Source organism: Leucoraja erinacea, chromosome 1, assembly GCF_028641065.1.
Source record: "Leucoraja erinacea ecotype New England chromosome 1, Leri_hhj_1, whole genome shotgun sequence".
NCBI classification, from domain to species: Eukaryota; Metazoa; Chordata; class Chondrichthyes; order Rajiformes; family Rajidae; genus Leucoraja; species Leucoraja erinaceus.
Window position 1 is genome coordinate 134,667,269 of NC_073377.1, and position 20,929 is coordinate 134,688,197.

Sequence of the window (20,929 nt, forward strand, 5' to 3'; positions counted from 1 at the left end):
ATAAAATTATAAAAGAACTGGACAAACTAGATGCAGGAAAATGTTTCCCAATGTTGGGGGAGTCCAGAACCAGGGGCCACAGTCTAAGAATAAAGGGGAGGCCATTTAAAACTGAGATAAGAAATAACTTTTTCACCCAGAGAGTTGTGAATTTGTGGAATTCTCTGCCACAGAAAGCATTAGAGGCCAATTCACTGGATGAATTTAAGAGTTAGATAGAGCTCTAGGGGCTAGCGGAATCAAGGGATATGCGGAGAAGGCAGGCACTGATCGTGGATGATCAGCCGTGATCATAATAAATGGTCTTGAATTGGCTTGAAGGGTCGAATGGCCTACTCCTGCACCTATTTTTCTGTTTGAGGTGGTGCCAGCAATGGCCGCCTCACCAGCACCCTGTCACGTCCCTTCTGTTTTTATTATTTTAAGGTATGTTTTAAATGTGTGTTTCAATGTTTCTTGGTTAGTTTATGTGGGGGGAGAGCAATTAACAACTGGAGTGGTGCGGCCTTTCCTGGAGACCTGCCTAGAGCATCAAGCTACAGGCACGGCATGGACTTTAACATCGCAGAGCTGCGATTCTTTTTTTGAAGATCGCCAGAAGTGCTCAGACCGTGGGGTCTGTGAACATTTAACACAATGAAGCAGCAGGCCGTAAGAAGCGGCCGACTCGGGAACTCCATGTTCCAATCCGTCCCGACATCGGAGTTTCGATCATCCCGACGGGAGGGCCTGAACATTGGACTGTCTGTAGCGGCGACTGCGAAGGGTTCAAAGGGTGAACAAAGGAGGAAGATGGCTGAACTTTATTGCCTTCTATCACAGTGAGGAATGTTGATTCCACTATGGTGGAGGTTTATGTTCAATGTATTTTATTCTTTTATTGTGTTATTTTCATTTAGTATGGCTGTATGGTAACTCAAATTTCACTGTACCTTAATTGGTTAAGTGACAATAAATGCAAACTTAAACTTCTATGTATGAAGATAACCAAATTTCTCAGGCCCGATCAGATATATCCAAGGACATTGTGGGAAGCTAGAGTAGAAATTGCAGGAGCCTTAGTTGAGATCTATGGGTGAGGTGCCGGAAGAGTGGCGAGCGGCTAGTGTTAAGTTACAGAGAAAGGTTGAACAAGTTAGGGCTTTATTCTTTGGAGCGCAGAAGGTTAAGGGGGGACTTGATAGAGGTCTTTAAATGATGAGAGGGGTAGACAGAGTTGACGTGGATAAGCTTTTCCCACTGAGTAGGGAAAACAAGGGGACATGACTTGAGAATTAAGGGACAGAAGTTTAGGGGTAACATGAGGGGGAACTTCTTTACTCAGAGAGTGGTGGCTGTGTGGAATGAGCTTCCAGTGAAGGTGGTGGAGGCAGGTTTGTTTTTATAATTTAAAAATAAATCGGATAGTTATATGGACGGCAAAGGAATGGAGGGTTATCTCAGCGCAGGTATATGGGACTAGGGGAGAATATGTGTTCGGCACGGACTAGAAGGGTCGAGAAGGCCTGTTTCCGTGCTGTAATTGTTATATGGTTATATGGTTATGTCTCTATTCAACAGGGACTGCAAGGAAAAGCCTGGGAACTAGTTTCTGATTTCCCGACTCTGGATGAATGACTGCACTCACCCCACCTGTTCCTCATGATTTTACACACCTCGATAAGATCACCCCTCAATCCTTTTTGGCTCCTAGGAATAAAGTCCCACCCTGCTCAACCTCTCTCTGTAGCTCAGGCCCTCTAGTCCTGGCAACATCCTTGTAAATCCTCTCTGAACAAGAGGGGTAAATTAAACAGCTTACAGACTTTGACAAATGTCAGTTTATTTTAGTGTTTTTATTTCAAATTTTCATCTATTTACAATAGTCATTTGAATAAATGAGAAAGGGAGGTGCAGGGCGGCAGGTTGAAGGCAGGGTATGGATAAAGGACAAGCAGTCTGTAACCAGAGCATGGCACGTCAGTAATTACTCCAAACACTCACCACTCAATGGCCAAAGCAGATACATTTCAGACAGCTGATTGTCCACCAGTGTTGGTCCCATTGATGGGCCGACAGAGGGGGAGATCACCACACAACAGCTTCATCCTCAGCTTGAGTTTTACAAAGACGCCCTTCAATTTCCCAACCTCCCGGCAGGTCCCAGACTGATTACACTAAACCAGCTCCACACTCACTCACGCGGGTATAGATCACCTGCCCAAGGCCAGGATGTGTGTGGCAGGTTGTAGACGTGCTGGAGGAGGGGGAGGGCAGAGGGAAAGCCAGGCCTCAGTTCAACTACCTGCCCCCGAGGGCAACAAACTCTACACCAGGAGCGGGGCTGCACGGAGGGGAAGATCCCCAGGGTGAGGCACAGTGTGGGCAAGTTCCTGCCACCCATAAAACCCTAAAGCTCACATGTGGCCCTGCAGCTAAATACCAGCATGAACACTGTTGAGTGCTGGTCACAGAGTCATACAGCACGGGAACAGGCCTTTCGGCCCCACCTGCCCATGCCCACCAGGGTGCCGATCTATCTACACGGGTCCCACCTTCCTTGTCTATGGTCAGGGTGCCCCCATCTACATGCGGGCATAGATCACCTGCCCATGCCCATGCTGCAAGGACACTCGCTGGTCGATTGTCCCACTGATAACTCTGCCACAGCATTGCCACATGGCTATTTGTTTAATGACCAGAGTCTCAATGTCTCTCGTCATCCAGTCTTCCTGATGCCCACCCGCATTGCCCTTCAACCTAACAGGAACACGCATGCCCTGAACCCCTGTCATCACTCTTTTAAAAGCATCCCACTTCCCAGGCATTCTTTGGCCACAAAACCCCACTACAACAACCTTATTAGTCCTGCAGCTGCCTGCAATCTCCTGGCATATTTGCTCGTCTAATTCCCATTGACTATTTGGGGGCCTGTATTACACCCCCAACAAGATGGTCATCACTTTTATTTCTCAGCTTCACCCATAAAGCCTCACTGGATGAGTTAACTCCACCAGTTATTTCAATGGAATTAGTGTGGATGGGTGTGACAGTTGGCACAGATATGATGGGCCGAAGGGTCTGTTTCTGTGCTGCATGATTAGACTATGGGCGGCACGGTGGCACAGCGGTAGAGATGCTGGCTTACAGTGCTACAGAACTGGGTTCCATCAGAGTTTGTACGTTCTCCCCGTGACCGCGTGGGATTTTTCCGGGATCTACAGTTTGCTCCCACACTCCAAAAATTTGTAGGTTAATTGGCTTGGTATAATTGTAAATTGTCCCTAGTGTGTGTAGGATAATGTTAATGTGCGGGGATTGCTGGACAGTGCAGACTCGGTGGGCCGAAGGGCTTGTTTCTGTGCTGTATCTCTAAGCTACACTAAATACAAGGGAGAGCAGAATCCTGTGGAAATTAGTGCTGGGACAAAGGCTATTCATCAGTTCAGAGTTGCTGAGAGTGAGGGATGTGGAGAGCAAAGGGGGTAATGTGGATGGCTGGATTGTTCTGCTGGGATGGCATGGAATAGACGGGCCAAATGGCCTCCTCTGTGTCATTACAAATAAAGTTTCTCCCCCCCTCCACCCACATCCCTCCCTCCAGCTTTACATTTCACTCCTCTTCTCTCCCTATCTGACACCTTTTGTCTCCTTTTCACTTCCAGCATGTCACTTACTCCACCCCTCACCTGTATCCACCTATCAGTCACCAGGCTTTGTCCTGCCCTCACATCTCTCTCTCTCTCTATGCCAGCTTTCTCCCCCCAAATCCATCAGTCTGAAGAAGGGTCTCAACGCGAAATGGAACCTGTCCACGTTCTGCACTGATGCTGCCTGACCCCCTGAGTTACTCCAGCACTTAGTCTTTTAAATTTAAATCCTGATTAAATGAAGTTATGAATAGATATGGGGAATGGCTCAGACTTGGACTAGTACTGAAGACTCACGCCACAGTCAGGGTAGTCCATTAGATCAAAAACTGTGGCAATTGGTTTGAGGAGGGATTGGTCAGGGAAGGACCCAACCCTGGTCTGGGCTGATCTGAGCCTCGAGTTTGATCCAGAGTACAATTGTTGCACGTGGTTTTGGCAGGAAACTACCACATGGTAAAGGCAGAGTGGTGGGGGCGGGGGAACTAGAAATAGGCGTTAGAGTTCAATAAATATTCAATAGAGAGGCGATGGATATAGAGGGAGGAAGGGAGCAGCGTCTAGTAGGTTCTGCGTGTGCCATAGTCCAGCACCATGCTGGCAGCACCCAGCAATGCCGGCTCTGCCAGGCCGGATACCACCACGTCTACAGCCCTGGCAGAGGGCAGTGCCCGCTGGGCAATCACCTCCTTCACTCCGTCCTCATAGTGGGCAGCCAGCACCCCCGACAGCACCACCAGCGATGGGTTCACTGTGTGTAGGATGTTGACAATGCCCACGCCCAGGGCACAGCTGGCTGTGGGAGAGAGAACGGAGAGAGCACGGATCAGACCGGCACACACGGACATGGATAGAGAACGTCACACCGGCGCACACGGACACGGACAGAGCACGGATCAGACCGGCACACACGGACACGGATAGAGAACGTCACACCGGCACACACGGACACGGAGAGAGCACGGATCAGACCGGCACACACGGACACGGAGAGAGCACGGATCAGACCGGCACACACGGACACGGATAGAGAACGTCACACCGGCACACACGGACACGGAGAGCACGGATCACCGGCACACACGGACACGGATAAAGAACGTCACACTGGCACACATGGACACGGAGAGAGCACGGGTCAGACCGGCACACACGGACACGGATAAAGAACGTCACACCTGGCACACACGGACACGGAGAGAGCACGGTTCAGACTGCACACACGGACACAGATAGAGAACGTCACACCGGCACACACACGGACACGGAGAGAGCACGGATCAGACTGCCACACGGACACAGATAGAGAACGTATCACACCGGCACACACGGACACGGAGAGAGAACGCATAAGACTGGCACACACGGACACGGAGAGAGAACGGATCAGACTGCCACACACGGACACGGAGAGAGCACGGATCAGACTGCCACACACGGACATGGATAGAGCACAGCTCAGACCAGCACACACGGAGGAAGCACACATCAGACCAGCACACACGACACGGAGAGTGCACAGATCAGACCGGCACACACGGACATGGATAGAGCACACATCACACCGGCACACACGGACACGGAGAGAGCACGGATCAGACTGCCACACACGGACACGGAGAGAGCACGGATCACACCGGCACACACGGACATGGATAGAGAACATCACACCGGCACACACGGACACGGAGAGAGCACGGATCAGACCGGCACACACGGACAGAGACGTATAGACCGTCACACACGGACCGGCACATCACCGGACACACGAGAGAGCACGTATCAGACCAGCACACACGGAGAGAGCACAGATCAGACTGGCACACACAGGCATGGATAGAGCACACATCACACTGGCACACACGGACACGGAGAGAGCACGGATCAGACTGCCACACACGGACACGGAGAGAGCACGGATCAGACTGGCACACACGGACATGGAAAGAGGACGCATCACACTGGCACACAAAGACACGGAGAGAGCACGGATCAGACTGCCACACACGGACACGGAGAGAGCACGGATCAGACTGCCACACACGGACACGGAGAGAGCACGGATCAGACTGCCACACACGGACATGGATAGAGCACGCATCACACTGGCACACAAAGACACGGTGAGAGCACGGATCAGACTGCCACACACGGACACGGATAGAGCACGCGTCAGACTGGGAGACACAGAAAGAACACAGGGCACCGGGAAACACGGAGAGAACACGTGTCTGACCAGAAACAGCCTGAGACGCGGAGAGATCAAGGCAAACAGACGGGAAACATGAGAGAACATGGAGATGACACGGTGTCAGGACGGAGCGCGGGAACACAGATGTGTGTCATGGTCCACCCACCCCCTCATCGGTCAAGCTCCACCTTCCACTCCCTTACACTACTCCCTCCCCACACCTTGTAGTTAGGTCCCCAGCCTCACTCCTCACTCCAGCCCCTTCATTCCTGGTTCATTCCTCCACCCCCTCTATCTCTGCCAACAAACCACAGCTCCCAGGCCCAGTGAGAGTCCCCTCAGTTGTGGCTGCACTTTGCCTCTGCTTATCCTCACGCCTGGTGCTTGGGCAGTCATTATCTCCCCCTGTAGCCTTGGACACACCTGTATCCTCTCACGTCTGATACAGCCGCTTAAATCTCTTATTAATGTTATGTCTGTATTCTTTCTTTATGTGCTGCATGGCAAGAAGCATTTCACTACACCTAGGTGTAGGTGACCATTAAAATATATTCTATTCTATTCTAAATGTTGTTGTCGGGGGAAACTTGGCGTTCGTCACCAGTCCCCTGAAACTGGCTCCACAGGCCGACGGGCGAGGGCACACGCATGTCTTCACCGTCGGTCATGGGTTGGGACATTAGGTTGCAGAAAGACTTCATCAGTGACCACAGCGCACACACAGAGACCCTTCTCCAGAGATGGGGAACAGGCAAACTCAGCAGTAAGCAGCGGGGCAGGGCAGGGGCATAGGGACTGGCAGATAGAATGGGATTACACCCGTGTAAAGTCATGAGGTGAGTACACATAGACCTTTACCCAGGGGAGGGCAATTAAGGACAAGTGTGACTCTGTGGCCTGGACTCGAGGCTGAGCTACAGGGAGAGGTTGGGCAAGCTAGGACTTTATTCCTTGGAGTGCAGGAGGATGAGGGGTGATCTCATAGCGGTCTAGAGGGTCATAAGAGGAATAGATAGGATGAATGTCTTTCACCCAAAGTAAGGAAATCTAGAACCTGAGGCCATAGCTTTAAGGTGAGGGGGGAAAGATTTGGTACAAAAAATTAGAGGGATACGGGCCAAATGCAGGCTGGTGGGACTAGTGTAGATGGCGCATATTGGTTGGGACGAGTAAGTTGGGCTGAAGGGCCTGTTCCCAGATTTTGACTCTGAGAGGATTTAAGCTCAACTTCGTTGAAAAGATTTAATAGGAACCCGAGGGGCTAGTTTTTCACTCAGAGGATGGTGGGTGTATGGGACAAGTTGCCGGAGGAGGTAGTTGAGGCATTTGGACATGCACATGGATAGGGCAGGTTTAGAGGGATATGGGCCAAACGTGGGCAGATGGGCATGCTTCATAGCAAAAGGATTTGAGTATAGGAGCAGGGAGGTTCTACTGCAGTTGTACAGGGTCTTGGTGAGACCACACCTGGAGTATTGCGTACAGTTTTGGTCTCCTAATCTGAGGAAGGACATTCTTGCCATAGAGGGAGTACAGAGAAGGTTCACCAGACTGATTCCTGGGATGTCAGGACTTTCATATGAAGAAAGACTGGATAGATTTGGCTTGTACTCACTAGAATTTAGAAGATTGAGGGGGGGATCTTATAGAAACTTACACAATTCTTAAGGGGTTGGACAGGCTAGATGCAGGAAGATTGTTCCCGATGTTGGGGAAGTCCAGAACAAGGGGTCACAGTTTAAGAGTAAAGGGGAAATCTTTTAGGACTGAGATGAGAAAAACATTTTTTTACACAGAGAGTGGTGAATCTCTGGAATTCTCTGCCACAGAATGTAGTTGAGGCCAGTTCATTGGCTATATTTAAGAGGGAGTTAGATGTGACCCTTGTGGCTAAAGGGATCATTGGTGAGACCAAATCTGGAGTATGGTGTACAATTTTGGTCGCCCAATTATAGGAAGGATGTCAACAAAATAGAGAGAGTACAGAGGAGATTTACTAGAATGTTGCCTGGGTTTCAACAATTAAGTTACAGAGAAAGGTTGAATAAGTTAGGTATTTATTCTCTGGAGTGCAGAGGGTTAAGGGGGGACTTGATAGAGATCTTTAAAATGATGAGAGGGATAGACTGAGTTGATGTGGACAAGCTTTTCCCTTTGAGAATAGGGAAGATTCAAACAAGAGGACATGACTTCAGAATTAAGGGACAGAAGTTTAGGGGTAACATGAGGGGGAACTTCTTTACTCAGATAGTGGTAGCGGTGTGGAATGAGCTTCCAGTGGAAGTGGTGGAGGCAGGTTTGTTGGTTTCATTTAAAAATAAATTGGATAGGCATATGGATGAGAAGGGAATGGAGGGTTATGGTATGAATGCAGGCAGGTGGGATTAAGGGAAAATAATTGTTCAGCACGGACTTGTAGGGCCGAGATGGCCTGTTTCCGTGCTGTAATTGTTATATGGTATGGAGAGAAGGCAGGCACAGGATACTGAGTTGGATGATCAGCCATGATCATATTGAATGGCGGTGCAGGCTCGAAGGGCCGAATGGCCTACTCCTGCACCTAATTTCTATGTTTCTATGTCTATGTTTGTATGATTGTCGGCATGGGCAAGTTGGACCGAAGGGCCTGTGTGACTGTGACAGGGGGAGGGGGAGAGAACAAGAGCACAGGTTATGATGTGTGTCCAGGGATGCAGTTTGGAAGCAATGGAGCAGTGCTCGACATGGGAGTGAACCTGGTCACCACATTCTTGGAGAGTGACCCTCTGTGGTTGCAAACCAAGTCAGACTCATGGCAGAGAAAACAGGGGGAACCAATGTGGCTGGGGGAAATAGTAAAAGCTGCACACCCCTCCCCCAACCTCTCCCTATACCGTCCTCCTCCCACACCCTTCCCTACTCCCTCCCCTACTCGCTCCCCCCACACCACACCCCTACTCCCTCCCCCTCACACACCCCACCCCTCCTCCTCCCCACACCCTTCCCCCACCACTGCCCTTCCCACAACACCCTCTCCTCCTTCCCTGGCCTCTACCCCTCCCCTTTTACCGACCCTTCTTGCCCCACCCCCACGTGCTTCCTCTCTCTCCCTACCCCCACTCCTTTCTCCTGCCTTTTTTCCCTCTCCCTGCCCATCAAAGAATGGATTCAATGCAACATGGAGAGCAATGTAAATGCAGCCAGGCATTGGTTACCTGTTTTGAGGACTTTCTGAGCCTCAACGTTGCCCAGTTTGGCAGCACAGACGAGGTCGATGGCACTCACTGCCCCTCCACTCTTGGACATGCCATCCATCATCAGCAAGTCCTCTGTAAAGGCAGAACACAAACACTGAATGCAGGCCTGGTCCTGGCAGTCACCACACACAGTCTGCAAACTCCCAACCAGGCTGTCTACTTGCTTTTGGCTCTCGAGGTGACTTGGGACGGCAGGCTGGCGCAGCGGTAGAGTTGCTGCCTCACAGCACCAGAGACCTGGGTTCAATCCTGACTACAGGTACCGTCTGTGTGGAGTTTGTACGTTCTCCCTGTGACCACGTAGTTTTTAAATTTAATTTAATTTAGAGATAAACTTCCACACTCCAAAGACGTACAGGTTTGTAGATCCCGGTGAAAACCCACGCGGTCACGGGGAGAATGTACAACCTCTATACAGACAGCACCCGTAGTCAGGATGGAAGCCGGGTCTCTGGCGCTGTGAGGCAGCAACTTTCTCCGGGTAATCACATTTTCTCCCACTCTCCAAAGACGTGCAGGTTTGTAGGTTAGTTGATCTCTGTAAATTGTCCCTAGTGTGTAGGAAAGTGCAAGTGTATGGGGGGATCGTTGGTCGACGCGGACTCAGTGGGCTTAAGGGCATGTTTCCATGCTGTATCTCTGAACCGCACTGGAGGCTGCCCATGATCGATTGCCCCAGTTTCACAGCTCTACACAAGACCAACGTCCAATTCACCACACAATTTACACAGGTTCCCTGCATGTTTCTCCTCGTTCTAGTTTATAAAAATAATCTTGCTACAAATTGAAGCTCTGAAGCTTGCTAAAAGAGTTTGAAGGGTCCTGCAGTAAACCACAGGCCGCTCTGTACTAGGGGCACGAAGGTGGGAGAATGGGGGGCTAAAAGATGCACATCCACCCCGAGCCCGTGCAGGGGGGATCTGCAGGTGGGTCTGTCTGTAGACAGGGAGGTGGCAGAGGCAAAACAGCACTCCTCATAACCACACAAACGCAGGCCACCTTAACCACCTCATACCCACCCTGTACCCATGGGTCTGTCTGTAGACAGAGTGGTGGCAAAGGCAGAACAGCACTCCTCACGCACACTGCACCCACACTGTGACCACCATACCCCACTCTGGCCTCGTCTCATGGAGTGGAACTCACTCAGTTCATGCAAGATCTGTGTTCTTGGTGATCATCCTCGACGTAATGTGGGCACTGTGTAATGTGGGCACTGTGTAATGTGGGCACTGCGTAATGTGGGCACTGCGTACTGTGGGCACTGCGTACTGTGGGCACTGCGTAACGTGGGCACTGCGTAACGTGGGCACTGCGTAACGTGGGCACTGCGTAACGTGGGCACTGCGTAACGTGGGCACTGCGTAACGTGGGCACTGTGTAATGTGGGCACTGCGTACTGTGGGCACTGCGTAACGTGGGCACTGCGTAACGTGGGCACCGCGTAACGTGGACACCGCGTAACGTGGACGCTGTGTGATGTGGGCGCTGTGTGATGTGGGCGCTGTGTAATGGGTGGGCACTGTGTAATGCGGGCACTGTGTAATGTGGGCACTGTGTAATGTGGGCACTGTGTAATGTGGGCACTGTGTAATGCGGGCACTGTGTAATGTGGGCACTGTGTAATGGGTGGGCACTGTGTAATGCGGGCGCTGTGTAATGCGGGCGCTGTATAATGCGGGCACTGTGTAATGCGGGCGCTGTGTAATGCGGGCGCTGTATAATGCGGGCACTGTGTAATGCGGGCACTGTATAATGTGGGCACTGTGTAATGGGTGGGCACTGTGTAATGGGTGGGCACTGTGTAATGCGGGCGCTGTGTAATGCGGGCGCTGTATAATGCGGGCGCTGTATAATGCGGGCGCTGTGTAATGTGGGCAATTTAATGGGTGGGCACTATGTAATGTGGGCGCTGTATAATGTGGGCGCTGTGTAATGTGGGCGCTGTGTAATGTGGGCACTGTGTAATGTGCGCACTGTGCAGTGTGGGCAATTTGTGGGCACTGTGTAATGCGGGCACTGTGTAATGTGGGCACTGTGTAATGCGGGCACTGTGTAATGCGGGCGCTGTGTAATGTGGGCGCTGTGTAATGTGGGCTCTGTGTAATGCGGGCGCTGTATAATGCGGGCGCTGTATAATGCGGGCGCTGTATAATGTGGGCAATTTGTGGGCACTATGTAATGTGGGCGCTGTATAATGTGGGCTCTGTGTAATGTGGGCACTGTGTAATGTGGGCACTGTGTAATGTGGGCAATTTGTGGGCACTGTGTAATGCGGGCGCTGTATAATGTGGGCTCTGTGTAATGTGGGCACTGTATAATGCGGGCGCTGTGTAATGTGGGCAATTTGTGGGCACTGTGTAATGCGGGCGCTGTATAATGTGGGCGCTGTATAATGTGGGCACTGTGTAATGTGGGCACTGTGTAATGTGGGCAATTTGTGGGCACTATGTAATGCAGGCAATGTGTAAAGTGGACAGTGTTTAATGCGGGCACTGTGTAATGTGGGCATTTTGTGGGCATTGTGCAGCGTGGGCTCTGTGTAATGCAGGCACTAGGTAATGCGAACACTGTTTAATGCGGGCACAATGTAATGCTGGCGTAGTGTAGTGCCGGCGCTGGGTAGTGCGGGCGCTGGTTAATGCGGGCGCTGGTTAATGCGGGCACAGTAATGCGGGCACTGTGTAATGCGGGCACAGTAATGCGGGCACAGCAATGCGGGCACAGTAATGCGGGCACAGTAATGCGGGCACAGTAATGCGGGCACTGTGTAGTGCGGGCGCTGTGTCCTGCGGGCACAGTAATGCGGGCGCTGTGTAATGCGGGCACAGTAATGCGGGCACAGTAATGCGGGCACAGCACTTGCGGGCACAGTAATGCGGGCACAGTAATGCGGGCACAGTAATGCGGGCACTGTGTGTGTAGTGCGGGCGCTGTGTACTGCGGGCACAGCAATGCGGGCACAGTAATGCGGGCACAGCAATGCGGGCACAGTAATGCGTGGCACAGTAATGCGGGCGCTGTGTACTGCGGGCACAGTAATGCGGGCACAGTAATGCGGGCGCTGTGTAATGCGGGCACAGTGTAATGCGGGCACAGTGTAATGCGGGCACAGTGTAATGCGGGCTCTGTGTAATGCGGGCACAGTGTAATGCGGGCACTGTGTAATGCGGGCACAGTGTGTAATGCGGGCACTGTGTAATGCGGGCACAGTGTAATGCGGGCACAGTGTAATGCGGGCACCGTGTAATGCGGGCACTGTGTAATGCGGGCACAGTGTAATGCGGGCACAGTGTAATGCGGGCACAGTGTAATGCGGGCACAGTAATGCGGGCACAGTGTAATGCGGGCACAGTGTAATGCGGGCTCTGTGTAACACGGGCTCTGTGTAACGTGGACAATGTGCCCACTCACCATCATGCAGTCTCTTGGCCTCCCTCTGCAGCGCCACCCCTGAGGCGTAGGCCTCGATGCAACCCTTGCTGCCACACGTACACTCGGGCCCGTCTAGCGACACCATGATGTGTCCCAGCTCAGCCGCACAGAACATGCTGCCATGGATCAGCTCGTTGTTGTGGATGATGCCCCCTCCAATGCCTGGTGGAACAACGGCTGGCGTTAGTTATCACACAATTCCAGTAATACCCCACCCCCCACCCCCAGTAACCCCCCCCCTCCCCCAGTAACTCCCCCCCTCACCCCAGTAACCCCCCCCCCCCCACCCCCAGTAACCCCCCCCCTCACCCCCCCCCTCACCCCCCAGTAACCCCCCCCCTCACCCCCCCCCACCCCCCACCCCCCCTAACCCCCCCCCCCTCACCCCCCCCTCACCCCCAGTAACCCCCCCCCCCCCCCCCCCCCAGTAACTCCCCCCCTCACCCCCCCCCTCACCCCCAGTAACCCCCCCCCGTCACCCCCCCCTCACCCCCAGTAACCCCCCCCCCCCCCCCCCAGTACCCCCCCCCTCACCCCCCCCCCCACCCCCCCCCCCCCCCCCCCCCCACCCCCCCCCTCACCCCCCCCCTCCCCCCAGTAACCCCCCCCCTCACCCCCCCCCCACCCCCCCCCCCTAACCCCCAGTAACCGCCCCCCCCCCTCACCCCCCCCTCACCCCCAGTAACCCCCCCCCTCACCCCCCCCCTCACCCCCAGGTAACCCCCCCCCCACCCCCAGTAACCCCCCCCCCCCCACTCCACCCCAGTAACCCCACCCCCCACCCCCAGTAACTCCCCCCCTCACCCCCCCCTCACCCCCCCCCCCAGTAACCCCCCCCTCACCCCCCCCTCACCCCCCCAGTACCCCCCCCCCCTCTCCCCCCCCTCACCCCCAGTAACTCCCCCCCCTCACCCCCCCCTCACCCCCCCCTCACCCCCCCCCTCACCCCCCCCCTCACCCCCATAACCCCCCCCCTCACACCCCCCCCCCCCCCACCCCCCAGTACCCCCCCCCCCCCCAGTCACCCCCCCCCCCCCCCCCCCCCCCCCCCCCACCCCCAGTACCCCCCCCCCCCCCCTCACCCCCAGTACCCCCCCCCCCCTCACCCCCCCCCCACCCCCCCAGTAACACCCCCCCCCCTCACCCCCAGTAACCCCCCCCCACCCCCAGTAACCCCCCCCCCCTCACCCCCCCCCCCCCCCCCCCCCGTCCCCCCCACCCCTCCCCCCCCCCCCACCCCCCCCCCCCCCCCCCCCTCCCCCCCCCCCCCCCCCCCCCCCCTCCCACCCCCAGTAACCCCCCCCCCCCCCACCCCAGTAACCCCCCCCCCTCACCCCCAGTAACCCCCCCCCCTCACCCCCCCCCCCCACCCCCCCCCCACCCCCCCCCCCACCCCCAGTCACCCCCCCCCCCTCACCCCCAGTAACCCCCCCCCCCCACTCACCCCCCAGTAACCCCTCCCCCCCCCACCCCCAGTACCCCCCCCCCCACCCCCATAACCCCTCCCCCCCCCCCCCCAGTAGTACCCCTCCCCCCCTCACCCCCCAGTAACCCCTCCCCCCCCCCACCCCCCCTCACCCCCCCCTCACCCCCCAGTAACCCCCCCTCACCCCCCCCTCCCCCCCCCCCCCCCCCCCCCCCAGTACCCCTACCCCCCCCCCCCCCCAGTAACCCCCCCCCCCCCCCCCCACCCCCCCGTAACCCCTCCCCCCCCCACCCCCAGTAACCCCCCCCCTCACCCCCCCCCCTCCCCCCCCCCACCCCCCCCCCCCCCCCCCCCCCCCCCCCCCCACCCCCCCCCCCCCCCCCCCCCCCCCCCCCCCCCCCCCCCCCCCCCCCACCCTCCCCCCCCCCCCCTCCCCCCCTCCCCCCCCCACCCCCCCCCCCCCCCCCCCCCCACCCCCAGTAACCCCCCCCCACCCCCAGTAACCCCTCCCCCCCCCACCCCCAGTAACCCCCCCCCCCCCCCCCCCCAGTAACCCCCCCCCACCCCCAGTACCCCTCCCCCCCCCCCCACCCCCAGTACACCCCCCCCCCCCCCCCCCCAGTAACCCCCCCCCACCCCCAGTACCCCCCCCCCCCCCCACCCCCAGTAACCCCCCCCCCCCCAGTAACCCCTCCTTTTGTGTGTCGGCTTATTGTCTTCACGTGTGCCGAGATACAGCTTTGCTTCTGTCCCCTCCCTCCAGCCCTCCCACACGGAGATAGTGGAGCCGCACACACTACAGCCAGTAATTCGCCAGCCACGGGAGGCTCACCTGTGCCGGTGATGATCACCACAAAACATTCCACGCCTTTGCCACGACCAAACTTCTTCTCTGCCAGAGCGGCACAGTTGCCATCGTTATCCATCCAGACGGGCAGGTGGAGAGCGTCCGATATGGGTGTGCGCAGATCCACGCACACCCACTCCTGGATCAGCTTGGTGGAGTGGAGTACCACCCCCTCACCAGGATTCACCCGGCCTCCCGTCGAGACACCTGGGGGAGAGGAGCACCGACACGGAGATCAGAGGCTGCGGCTACCTGCACAGGGCAGGGTACCTCCGGCACATGCCGGCACACCACCGGCACAGGCTGGCACGGAATACCACCGGCACAGGCACGGAATACCTCCAGCACAGGCACGGAATACCTCCGGCACAGGCACGGAATACCTCCGGCACAGGCACAGGCACGGAATACCACCGGCACAGGCACGGAATACCACCGGCACAGGACCAGCACAATGCAGGGCCGTGATATCACAAGCACAATACGGAGCCGGGATATCCCCAAACAATCCGGCACAGGCTGGGAAACCACTGGCACAATCCGGAGCTGGGATATCTACGGCACAATCCAGCAGCAGCCAGAATGCCAACAATCAAATCAGCGTAGATCCCGTGCATCTTGTGGATCAGCCTACCATGGGGGATTGATCAAATGCATTACTAAAATCCATGTGGGCAACATCCACCACCCTGCCCTCATCAATCACCTTCCTTACTTGCTCAAAAAACGCAATTAAATTCATAACACATGACCCGTCTTGTAAAAGAGATGCGGACTATAAACAGGCTTTTCAGGATAACATAGAACTAGTGTGAACGGGTGAACGATGGGCATGTGGACTGAAGGGCCTGTTTCCGTGCTGTTTCTCGAAACTAAACCAAATCGAATCTGCTTTGATCATTACACCATCTGACATAATAGATAGATCAGCCATGATTGAATGGCGGAGTAGACGTGGTGGACCGAATGGCCTAGTTCTGCTCCGAGAACGTAGAAATGAATGGGATTGTGTGATTCACCCCTCCCCCATAGACTGCAGATCCCAGCACCCCACTGGCCAACCTACATTGACAGCAGCCACTGCTGGACTCACCCACGCCCAGGATCCTGCAGTTCAGGTTGACTGACTCTGCTGCTGCCTCTGTGCACATCTTCAGAATCAACTCAATCCTCTCCTTGTAGGTTTTGGGATTGGACTGGACATATTTTTTCATGATTTCACCCTGAAAGAAATAATTATATTGTGAATGATCAAAGTCAAGACCTCGCTGAAGGTGCCCGGACAGAGGGAGAGTCAATAGCAGTAGCTGATGTGACTCCAGTCCTGTAGTCCAGCCCTCCTACAGCAGCTCACCCAGACCACCCTGACTGCAGGGATCTCAGCTCAGCCACTCTCCCACCCCCTGTGCACTCGCCCCCAACCGCAGGCGCCCCCCCACACACTCTTCCCCTCCCGCACACTCGCTCTCCCCCCCGCACACTCGCCCCCCCGCACACTCGCCCCCCCCACACACTCGCCCCTCGCACAATACCCCCCTGCACCACCCCCCCCCGCACTCCCTCCTGCACACACCCCCCCACACACACTCGCCCCCCCTCACACTCAAGTTCAAGTTCAAGTGAGTTTATTGTTTATTGATAGAATAATGAAATTCTTGCTTTGCTTCAGCACAACAGAACATAGTAGGCATTGACTACAAAACAGATCAGTGTGTCCATATACCATTATATAAATATACTAGACTAAGTGGGACTCGTTGGGTCCCATGTTCACATGGGAGGGCTGGTCCCCCGACGCAATCTTCCACCTCTCCACCAATTCCAATATTGGTGGCCAATGGGGGGGCTTTCTGGAGCACTGGTATGGGTTCTTGGGGTGGCAGCTCAGTCCCACAAGCCTGATGTGCTGGCAGCTTACTCACAGCTGGTGGGCTGGCAGTTAACTCATGGCTATTCCTTGAAATTCCATTTCAAGCAGGGTGCAAGACCACCAAATTTAAATCCATTTTCCTACCATTTCAAGCAGGGTGCAAGGTCACGAAATTCAAGTGCAGTTTCATACCACTTTCAGCAGGATGCGGCCACGAAATTCAGTGCAGTTTCATACCACTTCAAGCAGGGTGCAAGGCCGCCAAATTCGAGTGCAGTTTCATTCCATTTCAAGCAGGGTGCACAGCCACCAAATTCAAATGCAGCTTCATACCATTTCATGCATGGCGAAACCACCATAAAACAATCATAAAACCACACAAAACACCAAACTCACAGTTCAGTAGACATTCAGTGTGTTCAGTTGATTCACAGCTCAGTCGTGACCTCTCCCCCATCATGCAGATCCTGAGCCACACCCACACTTCTGGGTTTTATAACCCCTCCCCCTCCCACTGGAAAGGTGTGGCCTTCATGGCATGATTAACAGGAGAGAGATTCTCAACATTTTTTAAACACTAATAACACTTTTATTTTTCATTGATGGGAAGAATCCTCTGCACCTGCTGAGCAGAGGGGGACTGAGTAAGATGGTCAAAAATCACAGCCATAAGTGGTAGCGTTTCATCGAAAATCAATATACAGTGCAAACAGGAAGTTACCCAAAGCAACCAAACCACCATTTGCAGCAGTGCCTTTTAACTTCAAGCCAAAGCACCCAAACCACCATTTGCAGTAGTGCCTTTTAACTTCAAGCCAAAGCACCCAAACCACCATTTGCAGTAGTGCCTTTTAACTTCAAGCCAAAGCAACCAAATCACGATTTGCAGTAGTGCCTTTTAACTTCAACCCAAAACACCCAAACCACCATTTGCAGTAGTGCCTTTTAACTTCAACCCAAAGCACCCAGACAACCATTTGCAAGCAGTGCCTTTTTACTTCAAACCAACCATATTTTCATTTTCACACCACATTAAGGGGACTCGCAGTTGAGTGAACGTGTGTTCAGTGTTATTCAGAGCTCAGAGAGACGTGACCTCTGGCTTCCTCCATCTTGCAGAGACTGAGTGAGGCACACCACTTCCGGGTTTTATAGTCCCTCCCCACTCCCACCAGCAGGGGCAGCAGAGAAAAATGGCAAATATTTAAAAAACATTCATATCTCTCTGATTTTTCATCGATGGGAAAAATCCTCCGGTCCAGAAGGCGGAGGGGGGCTCTGAGCGAGGTAACCAAAAATGACGGCCGTAGGTGGCGGCGTTCTCTCGGAAATCACACCACAGTGAGCCAAAAGCGGTCAAGATCAGACTTTTAGTAATATAGATACACACATGAATAAATAAACTGATCAAGAGCAAATAACAGATAATGGGTTATTAATATTCAAAGTTTTGTCTGAGCCAGGTTTAATAGCTTGATGGCTGTGGGGAAGTAGCTATTCCTTAACCTGGTCATTGCAGTCTTCAGGCTCCTGTACCTTCTACCTGAAGGTAGCAGGGAGATGAGTGTGTGGCCAGGATGGTGTGGGTCTTTGATGATACTGCCAACCTTTTTGAGGCAGCGACTGCGATAAACCCCCTTGATGGAAGGGAGGTCAGAGCCGATGATGGACTGGGCAGTGTTTACTACTTTTTGTAGTCTTTTCCACTCCAGGGCGCTCAAGTTGCCGAACCAAGCCACGATGCAACCGGTCAGCATGCTCTCGACTGTGCGCCTGTAGAAGTTAGAGAGAGTCCTCCTTGACTCTCCGTAATCTTCTCAGGAAGTAGAGGCGCTGATGTGCTTTCTTGATAATTGCATCAGTGTTCTCGGACCAGGAAAGATCTTCAGAGATGTGCACGCCCAGGAATTTGAAGCGCTTGACCCTTTCAATCGTTTATATAAACGGGACGGTGGGTCCCCATCCTACTCCTTCCAAAGTCCACAATCAGTCCCTGGGGTTTGCAGGTGTTGAGGGCTATTGTGCTGGCACCATATGGACAGTTGCTCGATCTCTCTTCTATCCCCATCAGTGATACGTCCCACCACAGTGGTGTCGTCAGCGAACTTGATGCTGGAGTTCCGCCCCTGCACATTCACTCTCCTCCACATACTTCCACTCCACACATTCCTCCCCTGTACATTCACTCTCCTCCGCACACTCCCCCCTGCACACTCGACCCGCCCACTCGCCGCCACCGCACCCCCCTCACACACTCTTCTCCGCACACTCTCCCCCCATGCACGCCCCCTCCACACACTCCTCCCCTGCACATTCACTCTCCTCTGCACACTCTCCTCTGCACACTTGTTGCCACTGCACACTTGTCGCCCCTGCACACTCGCCGCCCCCTGCACATCTCGCCGCCCCCTGCACTCTCGCCGCCCCCGCACACTCGCCGCCCCTGCACACTCGTCGCCCCTCCACACTCGCCGCCCCTCCACACTCGCCGCCCCTGCACACTCGCCGCCCCTGCACACTCGCCGCCCCTGCACACTCGTCGCCCCCGGGAGAGAGAGAGGTGAGCGGGCCAGCCGAAGGCGCTGAAGTGGTGGCCAGTTCTGCTGTCGGGTCCCGGCGGCCGCTCGCAGCTCCCCGAGCTGCTTCCATCCCCGGCTACAGTGCGGTGGCTTCGCGCCCGGAGAGCTGCGGCAGCGGTGAGTGAATGAGTTACTGGCATTATCCCTGACCCCCTTCTTCTCAACACTCCTGTCCTCCCCGCAACTTTACCCCTGGCACAGACTCTCCACACGCTGTGAAAGGAACACTACCCCCAATTGGTCCCTTGAACAAGTGTTGTCATTTAATAAGATGACAACTGATTCAACTTTTCCCTATACTACCATTTTTCCCATCATCACCTGCCGTCACCCTTCACCCTCCACCCTTTCAGTAATTAAGAATAAAGGAGAAATTTCTTAAATGTGCATATTTCAATGCTAAGAGCATTGTAAGAAAGGTGGATGAGAGAGTCTGGATAGACACCTGGAAGTATGATGTTGTGGCGATCAGTGAAACATGGTTGCAGGAGGGCTGTGATTGGAAACTAAATATTCCAGGATTTTGTTGCTTCAGGTGTGATAGAATTGGAGGGGCAAGAGGTGGAGGTGTTGCATTACTAGTCAGGGACGATATTACAGCAGTGCTTTGGCAGGATAGATTGGAGGGCTCATCTAGGGAGGCTATTTGGGTGGAACTGAGAAGTGGGAAAGGGGTAGCAACACTTATAGGGCTGTATTATAGACCGCCATATGGGGATCGAGAATTGGAAGAGCAAATATGTAAGGAGATAGCAGATATTAGTAGTAAGCACAAAGTAGTGATTGTGGGAGATTTGAACTTTCCACACATAGACTGGGAAACACATTCGGTAAATGGGCTGGATGGTTTGGAGTTCGTAAAATGTGTGCAGGATAGTTTTTTGCCGCAATACATAGAGGTACCTACTAGAGGAGGGGCAGTGTTGGACCTCCTGTTAGGAAATGAGGCGGGACAGGTGGCGGAGGTATGCGTTGGGGAGCACTACGGGTCCAGTGATCACAATACCATTAGTTTCAATATAATTATGGAGAGGGTCAGAACTGGACCTAGGGTTGAGATTTTTTATTGGAGAAAGGCTAACTTTGATGAGATGCGAAATGATTTAAAAGGAGTGAACTGGGACATTTTGTTTTATGGGAAGGATGTAGAAGAGGAGGACATTTAAAGGGGAAATTTTAAGAGTACAGAATCTTTATGTTCCTGTTCGGTTGAAAGGAAACAGTAAAAATTGGAAAGAGCCCTGGTTTTCAAGGGAAATTGGACATCTTGTTCGAAAAAAGAGGGAGGTCTACAATAATTATAGGCAGCATGAAGTAAATGAGCTGCTATCTGCAGAGCCAAAAGAGATGGGGGAGATATTGAACAATTTCTTTTCTTCGGTATTCACCAAGGAGAAGGATATTGAATTATGTGAGGTAAGGGAAACGAGTAGAGTAGCTATGGATACTATGAGTTTCAAAGTAAAAGAAGTACTGACACTTTTGAAAAATATAAAAGTGGATAAGTCTACAGGTCCTGACAGGATATTCCCTAGGACATTGAGGGACGTTAGTGTAGAAATAGCCAGGGCTATGACAGAAATATTTCAAATGTCATTAGAAACGGGAATAGTCCCCGAGGATTGGTGTACTGCGCATGTTGTTCCATTGTTTAAAAAGGGGTTCTAAGAGTAAACCTAGCAATTATAGGCCTGCTAGTTTGACTTCAGTGGTGGG

The 20,929-nt window shown here is 53.9% G+C and overlaps 1 protein-coding gene across 1 annotated transcript in view; it reads right to left on the bottom strand.

The window, feature by feature from the left end:
• Positions 1 to 1,817: 1,817 nt before the first annotated feature.
• Positions 1,818 to 20,929, bottom strand: part of gne (glucosamine (UDP-N-acetyl)-2-epimerase/N-acetylmannosamine kinase) — a 76,204-nt gene continuing 57,092 nt past the window's right edge. Inside the window, exons 8-12 of the mRNA XM_055643617.1 lie at positions 15,858 to 15,987; positions 14,750 to 14,971; positions 12,471 to 12,653; positions 9,015 to 9,128; positions 1,818 to 4,425 (exon numbers count right to left, since the gene is read on the bottom strand). Coding sequence (XP_055499592.1) covers positions 4,190 to 4,425; positions 9,015 to 9,128; positions 12,471 to 12,653; positions 14,750 to 14,971; positions 15,858 to 15,987 — 885 coding nt within the window. The 3' untranslated portion in view covers positions 1,818 to 4,189. The remainder of the gene's footprint in view (positions 4,426 to 9,014; positions 9,129 to 12,470; positions 12,654 to 14,749; positions 14,972 to 15,857; positions 15,988 to 20,929) is intronic.